At 37.3% G+C, this 12911-nt stretch overlaps 1 protein-coding gene across 1 annotated transcript in view; it reads left to right on the top strand.

Moving 5' to 3' along the window:
- Positions 1 to 575: 575 nt before the first annotated feature.
- Positions 576 to 12911, top strand: part of LOC113546056 (alpha-2-macroglobulin-like protein 1) — a 53965-nt gene continuing 41629 nt past the window's right edge. Inside the window, exons 1-4 of the mRNA XM_053236339.1 lie at positions 576 to 580; positions 1838 to 1903; positions 3236 to 3301; positions 4639 to 4704. Of these exons, the coding sequence (XP_053092314.1) occupies positions 576 to 580; positions 1838 to 1903; positions 3236 to 3301; positions 4639 to 4704 (203 nt within the window). The remainder of the gene's footprint in view (positions 581 to 1837; positions 1904 to 3235; positions 3302 to 4638; positions 4705 to 12911) is intronic.

Here is a 12911-nt window from a genome sequence, read left to right as displayed (position 1 = left end):
CGTGGGTATACTCGTTCCCATAGCGTTTCGTGACGCAGCTCGAGTTCCTGAAGGGGAACGTCTCCAGGTTACGTATGTAACCATGGTTCCCCGAGGGAACGAGACGCTGCGTCTCGGTGCCACACTTCCGGCGTCCCTGCGGCGCTTGCTTCATTTTCCAGTAAGCTAACGTGGGGCTTGCCGCTCGGGCTTTTATGCTTCCGGGTCGCTACGTCACCCCGCCCGTGACGTCTCGCCCATCCATTGGACGGATTAGACACGTGATTCAGAGCGCGGTCACGCGGGGGCGTTCCCATAGCGTTTCGTGACGCAGCGTCTCGTTCCCTCGGGGAACCATGGTTACATACGTAACCTGGAGACGTTCTCTCAGGATCTAGTTAACTGTCCTTAGACTAACTCTTGAATTGTGCTCTAACGTCTGCTCAAATTTCTTTACAGGTATCCATCTGAATCTGATAAAAAGAAAGACAGGCATTTCTCTGAATCTGATAAAGACAAAGAACGGTTGGTGTTTGTCTGAGTCTCCTTAATTGAACCCATAGAAAAAAAAAAAGCCTAGAAAGAAATCAGGTGTCATGTCGTACATCATGTTTTCTATTACCATGAGGACTGGAACAACACAATAGGAATTCAAACAATCAACAATCAAATTATTTTTTTTTTCATTGGAGACAAGCTACATAGCTACAATATTTAATAATGATATATTTAATAAGCTGTAAAAGCTCAGGTGTGAGTGCAGAAACCCAGCTATTAGAATTTCATTACTACTGCATTTACAAGAATATGATTTACTCAATATTAAGTGCAATATTTCACATATGAAAATAAAATATGAGTAATATTCAACAATTAACTACACTTGTGTTAGCCCATACATTGGAAAAAAATCTGTATTTCAATACTTACTATTCACTATGTAGCATTTGCCCTGAGACTAATTAACTGTTGAATTGTGCTCTAATGGCTGCTCATACTTCTTCACAGGCATTCATCTGAAGAGAAAGAAAGGTCAGTATTTTTCTGAGACTCTTTCATTAAATCTATTCAAAAAACAAACTGCAAGCCTAGAAAGAAATCAGGTGTCATGTAATCCATTATGTTTTCTATTACAATGAGTACTGGAACAACACAGCAGGAATTCAACCAATCAATAATCAAATGTTTTTTTCATTGGAGACAAGATATGTAGCTACAATATATAATGATGCAAAAGTTTAGGCAAATCATCTCCAGCCACTTATTCTGGAAAAGTGCTGCAAGTCAGAGTTCAGAAACTCTAGTTAGACAGCTAGATAGCTAATGTCAATGTATCATGTAAATTCAGAGACTGGTGTGATGTAATTAATCCAAACAATGAATCACGATGGTTTGTGATGTTTATTATCAAATTCTTGAGTATTGAACATCAGAAATGCGTTTCTATGTTTAATGGTGTTGAATCTACGAGAACATTCACAAGAATATGATTTATCGAATATTAAGTGCAGCATTTCACATATGAACTTAAAATATAAGTAATATTCAACAATTAACTACAACTGTGTGTTAACCCATACATTTGAAAAAAATTCATGGCTCCATCCATTTTTGTAGCCTTTCAGGGCTATGCCTAGAATTACCGGAATCTCAGAGCAAAACAGGAGTTTTCTTTGCGGTCGACTGTTTCTGCCTGGCATGCAAGTTCATACCTTTTCCCAAGTTACCATCCACCAAGCAGACTACAGAGTTACCAGCAGCCTGTGCTCAGAATCCATGGGTTCTCTCAGGATCTAGTTAACTGTCCTTAGACTAACTCTTGAATTGTGCTCTAACGTCTGCTCAAATTTCTTTACAGGTATCCATCTGAATCTGATAAAAAGAAAGACAGGCATTTCTCTGAATCTGATAAAGACAAAGAACGGTTGGTGTTTTTCTGAGTCTCCTTAATTGAACCCATAGAAAAAAAAAGCCTAGAAAGAAATCAGGTGTCATGTCGTACATCATGTTTTCTATTACCATGAGGACTGGAACAACACAATAGGAATTCAACCAATCAACAATCAAATGATTTTTTTTTTCATTGGAGACAAGCTACATAGCTACAATATTTAATAATGATATATTTAATGAGCTGTAAAAGTGCAGGCGTGAGTGCAGAAACCCAGCTATTAGAATTTCATTACTACTGCATTTACAAGAATATGATTTTACTCAATATTAAGTGCAATATTTCACATATGAAAATAAAATATAAGTAATATTCAACAATTAACTACACGTGTGTGTTAGCCCATACATTGGAAAAATCTGTATTTCAATACTTACTATTCACTATGTAGTATTTGCCCTGAGACTAATTAACTGTTGAATTGTGCTCTAATGCCTGCTCATACTTCTTCACAGGCATTCTTCTGAAGAGAAAGAAAGGTCAGTATTTTTCTGAGACTCTTTCATTAAATCTATTCAAAAAACAAACTGCAAGCCTAGAAAGAAATCAGGTGTCATGTAATCCATCATGTTTTCTATTACAATGAGGACTTGAACAACACAGCAGCAATTCAACCAATCAAAAATTAAATGTTTTTTTTCATTGGAGACAAGATATGTAGCTACAATATATAATGATGCAAAAGTTTAGGCAAATCATCTCCAGCCACTTAATCTGGAAAAGTGCTGCAAGTCAGAGTTCAGAAACTCTAGTTAGACAGCTAGATAGCTAATGTCAATGTATCATGTAAATTCAGAGACTGGTGTGATGTAATTAATCCAAACAATGAATCACGATGGTTTGTGATGTTTATTATCAAATTCTTGAGTATTGAACATCAGAAATGCATTTCTATGTTTAATGATGTTGAATCTACGAGAACATTCACAAGAATATGATTTATCGAATATTAAGTGCAGCATTTCACATACGAACTTAAAATATAAGTAATATTCAACAATTAACTACACCTGTGTGTTAACCCATACATTTGAAAAAAATTCATGGCTCCATCCATTTTTGTAGCCTTTCAGGGCTATGCCTAGAATTACAGGAATCTCAGAGCAAAACAGGAGTTTTCTTTGCGGTCCACTGTTTCTGCCTGGCATGCAAGTTCATACCTTTTCCCAAGTTCCATCCACCAAGCAGACTACAGAGTTACCAGCAGCCTGTGCTCAGAATCCATGGGTTCTCTCAGGATCTAGTTAACTGTCCTTAGACTAACTCTTGAATTGTGCTCTAACGTCTGCTCAAATTTCTTTACAGGTATCCATCTGAATCTGATAAAAAGAAAGACAGGCATTTCTCTGAATCTGATAAAGACAAAGAACGGTTGGTGTTTTTCTGAGTCTCCTTAATTGAACCCATAGAAAAAAAAAAAAAAAGCCTAGAAAGAAATCAGGTGTCATGTCGTACATCATGTTTTCTATTACCATGAGGACTGGAACAACACAATAGGAATTCAACCAATCAACAATCAAATGATTTTTTTTTTCATTGGAGACAAGCTACATAGCTACAATATTTAATAATGATATATTTAATAAGCTGTAAAAGTGCAGGCGTGAGTGCAGAACCCCAGCTATTAGAATTTCATTACTACTGCATTTACAAGAATATGATTTTACTCAATATTAAGTGCAATATTTCACATATGAAAATAAATATAAGTAATATTCAATAATTAACTACACGTGTGTGTTAGCCCATACATTGAAAAAAATCTGTATTTCAATACTTACTATTCACTATGTAGCATTTGCCCTGAGACTGATTAACTGTTGAATTGTGCTCTAATGCCTGCTCATACTTCTTCACAGGCATTCATCTGAAGAGAAAGAAAGGTCAGTATTTTTCTGAGACTCTTTCATTAAATCTATTCAAAAACAAACTGCAAGCCTAGAAAGAAATCAGGTGTCATGTAATCCATCATGTTTTCTATTACAATGAGGACTTGAACAACACAGCAGCAATTCAACCAATCAAAAATTAAATGTTTTTTTTCATTGGAGACAAGATATGTAGCTACAATATATAATGATGCAAAAGTTTAGGCAAATCATCTCCAGCCACTTAATCTGGAAAAGTGCTGCAAGTCAGAGTTCAGAAACTCTAGTTAGACAGCTAGATAGCTAATGTCGATGTATCATGTAAATTCAGAGACTGGTGTGATGTAATTAATCCAAACAATGAATCACGATGATTTGTGATGTTTATTATCAAATTCTTGAGTACTGAACATCAGAAATGCATTTCTATGTTTAATGATGTTGAATCTACGAGAACATTCACAAGAACATGATTTATCGAATATTAAGTGTAGCATTTCACATATGAACTTAAAATATAAGTAATATTCAACAATTAACTACAACTGTGTGTTAACCCATACATTTGAAAAAAATTCATGGCTCCATCCATTTTTGTAGCCTTTCAGGGCTATGCCTAGAATTACCGGAATCTCAGAGCAAAACAGGAGTTTTCTTTGCGGTCCACTGTTTCTGCCTGGCATGCAAGTTCATACCTTTTCCCAAGTTCCATCCACCAAGCAGACTACAGAGTTACCAGCAGCCTGTGCTCAGAATCCATGGGTTCTCTCAGGACCTAGTTAACTGTCCTTAGACTAACTCTTGAATTGTGCTCTAACGTCTGCTCAAATTTCTTTACAGGTATCCATCTGAATCTGATAAAAAGAAAGACAGGCATTTCTCTGAATCTGATAAAGACAAAGAACGGTTGGTGTTTTTCTGAGTCTCCTTAATTGAACCCATAGAAAAAAAAAAAAAAAGCCTAGAAAGAAATCAGGTGTCATGTCGTACATCATGTTTTCTATTACCATGAGGACTGGAACAACACAATAGGAATTCAACCAATCAATAATGAAATGATTTTTTTTTCATTGGAGACAAGCTACATAGCTACAATATTTAATAATGATATATTTAATAAGCTGTAAAAGTGCAGGTGTGAGTGCAGAACCCCAGCTATTAGAATTTCATTACTACTGCATTTACAAGAATATAATTTACTCAATATTAAGTGCAATATTTCACATATGAAAATAAAATATAAGTAATATTCAATAATTAACTACACGTGTGTGTTAGCCCATACATTGTAAAAATCTGTATTTCAATACTTACTATTCACTATGTAGCATTTGCCCTGAGACTAATTAACTGTTGAATTGTGCTCTAATGCCTGCTCATACTTCTTCACAGGCATTCATCTGAAGAGAAAGAAAGGTCAGTATTTTTCTGAGACTCTTTCATTAAATCTATTCAAAAAACAAACTGCAAGCCTAGAAAGAAATCAGGTGTCATGTAATCCATCATGTTTTCTATTACAATGAGGACTTGAACAACACAGCAGGAATTCAACCAATCAAAAATTAAATGTTTTTTTTCATTGGAGACAAGACATGTAGCTACAATATATAATGATGCAAAAGTTTAGGCAAATCATCTCCAGCCACTTAATCTGGAAAAGTGCTGCAAGTCAGAGTTCAGAAACTCTAGTTAGACAGCTAGATAGCTAATGTCAATGTATCATGTAAATTCAGAGACTGGTGTGATGTAATTAATCCAAACAATGAATCACGATGGTTTGTGATGTTTATTATCAAATTCTTGAGTATTGAACATCAGAAATGCATTTCTATGTTTAATGAAGTAGAATCTACTAGAACATTCACAAGAATATGATTTATCGAATATTAAGTGTAGAATTTCACATATGAAAATAAAATATAAGTAATATTCAACAATTAACGACAACTGTGTGTTAACCCATACATTGGAAAAAATCTGTATTTCAATACTTACTATTCACTATGTAGCATTTGCCCTGAGACTAATTAACTGTTGAATTGTGCTCTAATGCCTGCTCATACTTCTTCACAGGCATTCATCTGAAGAGAAAGAAAGGTCAGTATTTTTCTGAGACTCTTTCATTAAATCTATTCAAAAACAAACTGCAAGCCTAGAAAGAAATCAGGTGTCATGTCATCCATCATGTTTTCTATTACAATGAGGACTGGAACAACACAGCAGCAATTCAACCAATCAATAATTAGATGTTTTTTTCATTCGACATAATATATGTAGCTACAGTATTTAGAAATGACATATTTAATTAACTGTAAGAGCGCAGGTCGGGAAGGCAGAAACCTAGTTAGCCAGCTATCTAGCTAACATGTATCATATAAATTCAGAAACTTGTGTGTTTCATTTAAACCAGATAATGCATTGTGGAAAAGGGGGTTGACAAAATGTGCTTCATCAAAATGTAGAAAGCCATCTAATGATTTTCTCAAAAAAGACAACCTGATGTAACTTTAACAAACATAAGAATCCTAGCTATGTACCTGCCCCAAATGGTTCCTCAACTACTATCAACCCTCAAAACTATGGGAGAGCATTTTGAGTATTTTGAAGAGTCTATGCCGGGCTTTTTCGCACCATATGCCCTGAACTGTCTGTAAAAGCCAAGGCTTGCCCCAGGATAGGGCGTCTGTGGCATCAGCTGCTTCCAGGGATTTCCTGCAGGCAACAATCTCCTGCAATTAACAGTAGGAGAAAGCCATTAAGGTGTTTCTGGACCCAGTAGCTGCAGGAAATTTCATTGACTCTTACCTAGCGATAGCCCTACCACTACTCATTTGGATGTTAGAGCCTCTCATCTCAGTTTCAGCCATTGATGGCCGATCCCTTAGTTCCATAAAGTAACCCCAGTTACTTTGCACATACACCAACAGTGTAACAGAGATGCCTGTTCTTAATCAAGGCTCCTGAGTTACAACTCATTTTGGGGTCCACTTGGCTGGAATGCCACAACCCCCAAATTGATTGGTCAACTCACCCCAGCTAGGTGTGGGGATCCCAGTGTCAGGGATCCTGGATCAATAAGGTTAGTCCCAGTTATTCTCCCACTGGTGCTATCTTCCTCTCTATTGGGAAGAAAGCTGGGGGGGTTTGCCTCTATATCGATTACAGAGGCCTCAATAAGATCATGTTAAAGGACTGATACCCCCTTCCTTTTCTGGCATTGGCCTTTCAGTCACTGCGGTAAGCACTGATTTTTATGAAGGGAGACCTACACAGTGCCCACAATCTTATTCGGCAGGGGGACGAATGGAAGACCGTCTACATTACACACTATGGGCACTATGAATACAGAGTGATGCATCAGGTTAATAAATGGTCCTACAGACTTCCAGAGATTCATTACAAAGGTTCTCAGGAAGAGCCTTAACCGCTACATTTACGTCTATTTAGATGACATCCTTATCTATTGGAAGTTGCAGGAGGAACATGTAGGGCATGTTAGGTGGGTTGTTCAGCTCTTCTTGAGCAACCACCTCCAAGTGAAGATTGCAAGGAGAGTGTTTCACACATCTTCTGTGTCTTTTCTTTGGTTTGTCATTGCCACGGGTAGTATCTGCATAGATCCCACTGAAATACAGGTAGTGGCCAATTGGCCACATCTGACTTAAGTTAAGTTGGTCCAAAGCTTCCTGGGCTTTGCTAATTTCTTCCGCCGCTTTGTCCAGAATTTTGGCTCGGTCATGGTTTATTACAAATTCTTGGGAATTGAAAGTGGAATTGCATTTCTGTGGTTAATGAAGTTGAACGAATTAGAATTTCATTAGTACTGCATGTACAAGAGTATGATTTACTCAATATTAAGTGGAGCATATCACATATGAATATAAAATATAAGTAATATTTAAAAATTAACTACACTTGTGTGTTAACCCATAAATTTGAAGAAAAAAAAAACCTGTACGTTAATACTTACTATGATGTAGCATTTGCCCTGAGACTGATTAATTGTTGGATTGTGCTATAATGGCTGCTCATACTTCTTCACAGGCATTCATCTAAAGAGAAAGAAAGGTCAGTATTTTTCTGAGACTCTTTCATTAAATCTATTCAAAAACAAACTGCAAGCCTAGAAAGAAATCAGGTGTTATGTTGTACATCATGTTTTCTATTACACTGAGGACTGGAACAACACAGCAGCAATTCAAACAATCAACAACCAAATGGTTTATTTTTTCATTCAAGACAAGCTACATAGCTACAATATTTAATAATGAAATATTTCGTAAGCTGTAAAAGCTCAGACGTGAGCTCAGAAACCCAGCTATTAGAATTTCATTAGTACTGCATTTACAAGAATATGATTTACTCAATATTAAGTGCCGCATTTCACATATGAACATAAAATATAAGTAATATTCAACAATTAACTACACTTGTGCATTAACCCATACATTGGAAAAAAATCTGTATTTCAAAACTTAATATTTATTATGTAGCATTTTCCCTGACACTGATTAACTGCTGGATTGTGCTCTAATGTCTGTTCATACGTCTTTACAGGCATTCATCTGAAGAGAAAGAAAGGTCAGTATTTTTCTGAGACTCTTTCATTAAATCTATTCAAAAACAAACTGCAAGCCTAGAAAGAAATCAGGTGTTATGTTGTACATCATGTTTTCTATTACACTGAGGACTGGAACAACACAGCAGCAATTCAAACAATCAACAACCAAATGGTTTATTTTTTCATTCAAGACAAGCTACATAGATACAATATTTAATAATGAAATATTTCGTAAGCTGTAAAAGCTCAGACGTGAGCTCAGAAACCCAGCTATTAGAATTTCATTAGTACTGCATTTACAAGAATATGATTCACTCAATATTAAGTGCCGCATTTCACATATGAACATAAAATATAAGTAATATTCAACAATTAACTACACTTGTGCATTAACCCATACATTGGAAAAAATCTGTATTTCAAAACTTAATATTTATTATGTAGCATTTTCCCTGACACTGATTAACTGCTGGATTGTGCTCTAATGTCTGTTCATACGTCTTTACAGGCATTCATCTGAAGAGAAAGAAAGGTCAGTATTTTTCTGAGACTCTTTCATTAAATCTATTCAAAAACAAACTGCAAGCCTAGAAAGAAATCAGGTGTCATGTAATCTATCATGTTTTCTATTACAATGAGAACTGGAACAACACAGCAGGAATTCAACCAATCAAAAATTAAATGTTTTTTTCATTGGAGACAAGATATGTAGTTACAGTATTTAAAAATGACATATTTAATTAACTGTAAAAGCGCAGGTCGGGAAGGCAGAAACCTAGTTAGCCAGCTATCTAGCTAACATGTATCATATAAATTCAGAAACTTGTGTGTTTCATTTAAACCAGATAATGCATTGTGGAAAAGGGGGTTGACAAAATGTGCTTCATCAAAATGTAGAAAGCCATCTAATGATTTTCTCAAAAAAGACAACCTGATGTAACTTTAACAAACATAAGAATCCTAGCTATGTACCTGCCCCAAATGGTTCCTCAACTACTATCAACCCTCAAAACTATGGGAGAGCATTTTGAGTATTTTGAAGAGTCTATGCCGGGCTTTTTCGCACCATATGCCCTGAACTGTCTGTAAAAGCCAAGGCTTGCCCCAGGATAGGGCGTCTGTGGCATCAGCTGCTTCCAGGGATTTCCTGCAGGCAACAATCTCCTGCAATTAACAGTAGGAGAAAGCCATTAAGGTGTTTCTGGACCCAGTAGCTGCAGGAAATTTCATTGACTCTTACCTAGCGATAGCCCTACCACTACTCATTTGGACGTTAGAGCCTCTCATCTCAGTTTCAGTCATTGATGGCCGATCCCTTAGTTCCATAAAGTAACCCCAGTTACTTTGCACATACACCAACAGTGTAACAGAGATGCCTGTTCTTAATCAAGGCTCCTGAGTTACAACTCATTTTGGGGTCCACTTGGCTGGAATGCCACAACCCCCAAATTGATTGGTCAACTCACCCCAGCTAGGTGTGGGGATCCCAGTGTCAGGGATCCTGGATCAATAAGGTTAGTCCCAGTTATTCTCCCACTGGTGCTATCTTCCTCTCTATTGGGAAGAAAGCTGGGGGGGTTTGCCTCTATATCGATTACAGAGGCCTCAATAAGATCATGTTAAAGGACTGATACCCCCTTCCTTTTCTGGCATTGGCCTTTCAGTCACTGCGGTAAGCACTGATTTTTATGAAGGGAGACCTACACAGTGCCCACAATCTTATTCGGCAGGGGGACGAATGGAAGACCGTCTACATTACACACTATGGGCACTATGAATACAGAGTGATGCATCAGGTTAATAAATGGTCCTACAGACTTCCAGAGATTCATTACAAAGGTTCTCAGGAAGAGCCTTAACCACTACATTTACGTCTATTTAGATGACATCCTTATCTATTGGAAGTTGCAGGAGGAACATGTAGGGCATGTTAGATGGGTTGTTCAGCTCTTCTTGAGCAACCACCTCCATGTGAAGATTGCAAGGAGAGTGTTTCACACATCTTCTGTGTCTTTTCTTTGGTTTGTCATTGCCACGGGTAGTATCTGCATAGATCCCACTGAAATACAGGAATTGGCCAATTGGCCACATCTGACTTAAGTTAAGTTGGTCCAAAGCTTCCTGGGCTTTGCTAATTTCTTCCGCCGCTTTGTCCAGAATTTTGGCTCGGTCATGGTTTATTACAAATTCTTGGGAATTGAAAGTGGAATTGCATTTCTGTGGTTAATGAAGTTGAACGAATTAGAATTTCTTTAGTACTGCATGTACAAGAGTAATATTTAAAAATTAACTACACTTGTGTGTTAACCCATAAATTTGAAGAAAAAAAAAACTGTACATTAATACTTACTATTATGTAGCATTTGCCCTGAGACTGATTAATTGTTGGATTGTGCTCTAATGGCTGCTCATACTTTTTCACAGGCATTCATCTAAAGAGAAAGAAAGGTCAGTATTTTTCTGAGACTCTTTCATTAAATCTATTCAAAAACAAACTGCAAGCCTCGATGGAAATCAGGTGTTATGTCATCCATCATGTTTTCTATTACACTGAGGACTGGAACAACACAGCAGCAATTCAAACAATCAACAACCAAATGGTTTATTTTTTCATTCAAGACAAGCTACATAGATACAATATTTAATAATGAAATATTTCGTAAGCTGTAAAAGCTCAGACGTGAGCTCAGAAACCCAGCTATTAGAATTTCATTAGTACTGCATTTACAAGAATATGATTCACTCAATATTAAGTGCCGCATTTCACATATGAACATAAAATATAAGTAATATTCAACAATTAACTACACTTGTGCATTAACCCATACATTGGAAAAAATCTGTATTTCAAAACTTAATATTTATTATGTAGCATTTTCCCTGACACTGATTAACTGCTGGATTGTGCTCTAATGTCTGTTCATACGTCTTTACAGGCATTCATCTGAAGAGAAAGAAAGGTCAGTATTTTTCTGAGACTCTTTCATTAAATCTATTCAAAAACAAACTGCAAGCCTACAAAGAAATCAGGTGTCATGTAATCCATCATGTTTTCTATTACAATGAGAACTGGAACAACACAGCAGGAATTCAACCAATCAAAAATTAAATGTTTTTTTTCATTGGAGACAAGATATGTAGTTACAGTATTTAAAAATGACATATTTAATTAACTGTAAAAGCGCAGGTCGGGAAGGCAGAAACCTAGTTAGCCAGCTATCTAGCTAACATGTATCATATAAATTCAGAAACTTGTGTGTTTCATTTAAACCAGATAATGCATTGTGGAAAAGGGGGTTGACAAAATGTGCTTCATCAAAATGTAGAAAGCCATCTAATGATTTTCTCAAAAAAGACAACCTGATGTAACTTTAACAAACATAAGAATCCTAGCTATGTACCTGCCCCAAATGGTTCCTCAACTACTATCAACCCTCAAAACTATGGGAGAGCATTTTGAGTATTTTGAAGAGTCTATGCCGGGCTTTTTCGCACCATATGCCCTGAACTGTCTGTAAAAGCCAAGGCTTGCCCCAGGATAGGGCGTCTGTGGCATCAGCTGCTTCCTGCAGGCAACAATCTTCTGCAATTAACAGTAGGAGAAAGCCATTAAGGTGTTTCTGGACTCAGTAGCTGCAGGAAATTTCATTGACTCTTACCTAGCGATAGCCCTACTACTACTCATTTGGATGTTAGAGCCTCTCATCTCAGTTTCAGCCATTGATGGCCGATCCCTTAGTTCCATAAAGTAACCCCAGTTACTTTGCACATACACCAACAGTGTAACAGAGATGCCTGTTCTTAATCAAGGCTCCTGAGTTACAACTCATTTTGGGGTCCACTTGGCTGGAATGCCACAACCCCCAAATTGATTGGTCAACTCACCCCAGCTAGGTGTGGGGATCCCAGTGTCAGGGATCCTGGATCAATAAGGTTAGTCCCAGTTATTCTCCCACTGGTGCTATCTTCCTCTCTATTGGGAAGAAAGCTGGGGGGGTTTGCCTCTATATTGATTACAGAGGCCTCAATAAGATCATGTTAAAGGACTGATACCCCCTTCCTTTTCTGGCATTGGCCTTTCAGTCACTGCGGTAAGCACTGATTTTTATGAAGGGAGACCTACACAGTGCCCACAATCTTATTCGGCAGGGGGACGAATGGAAGACCGTCTACATTACACACTATGGGCACTATGAATACAGAGTGATGCATCAGGTTAATAAATGGTCCTACAGACTTCCAGAGATTCATTACAAAGGTTCTCAGGAAGAGCCTTAACCGCTACATTTACGTCTATTTAGATGACATCCTTATCTATTGGAAGTTGCAGGAGGAACATGTAGGGCATGTTAGGTGGGTTGTTCAGCTCTTCTTGAGCAACCACCTCCAAGTGAAGATTGCAAGGAGAGTGTTTCACACATCTTCTGTGTCTTTTCTTTGGTTTGTCATTGCCACGGGTAGTATCTGCATAGATCCCACTGAAATACAGGAAGTGGCCAATTGGCCACATCTGACTTAAGTTAAGTTGGTCCAAAGCTTCCTGGGCTTTGCT

This window comes from Pangasianodon hypophthalmus, chromosome 8, assembly GCF_027358585.1.
Source record: "Pangasianodon hypophthalmus isolate fPanHyp1 chromosome 8, fPanHyp1.pri, whole genome shotgun sequence".
NCBI lineage: Eukaryota > Metazoa > Chordata > Actinopteri > Siluriformes > Pangasiidae > Pangasianodon > Pangasianodon hypophthalmus.
This window is presented reverse-complemented; position numbering and strand designations above follow the sequence as displayed.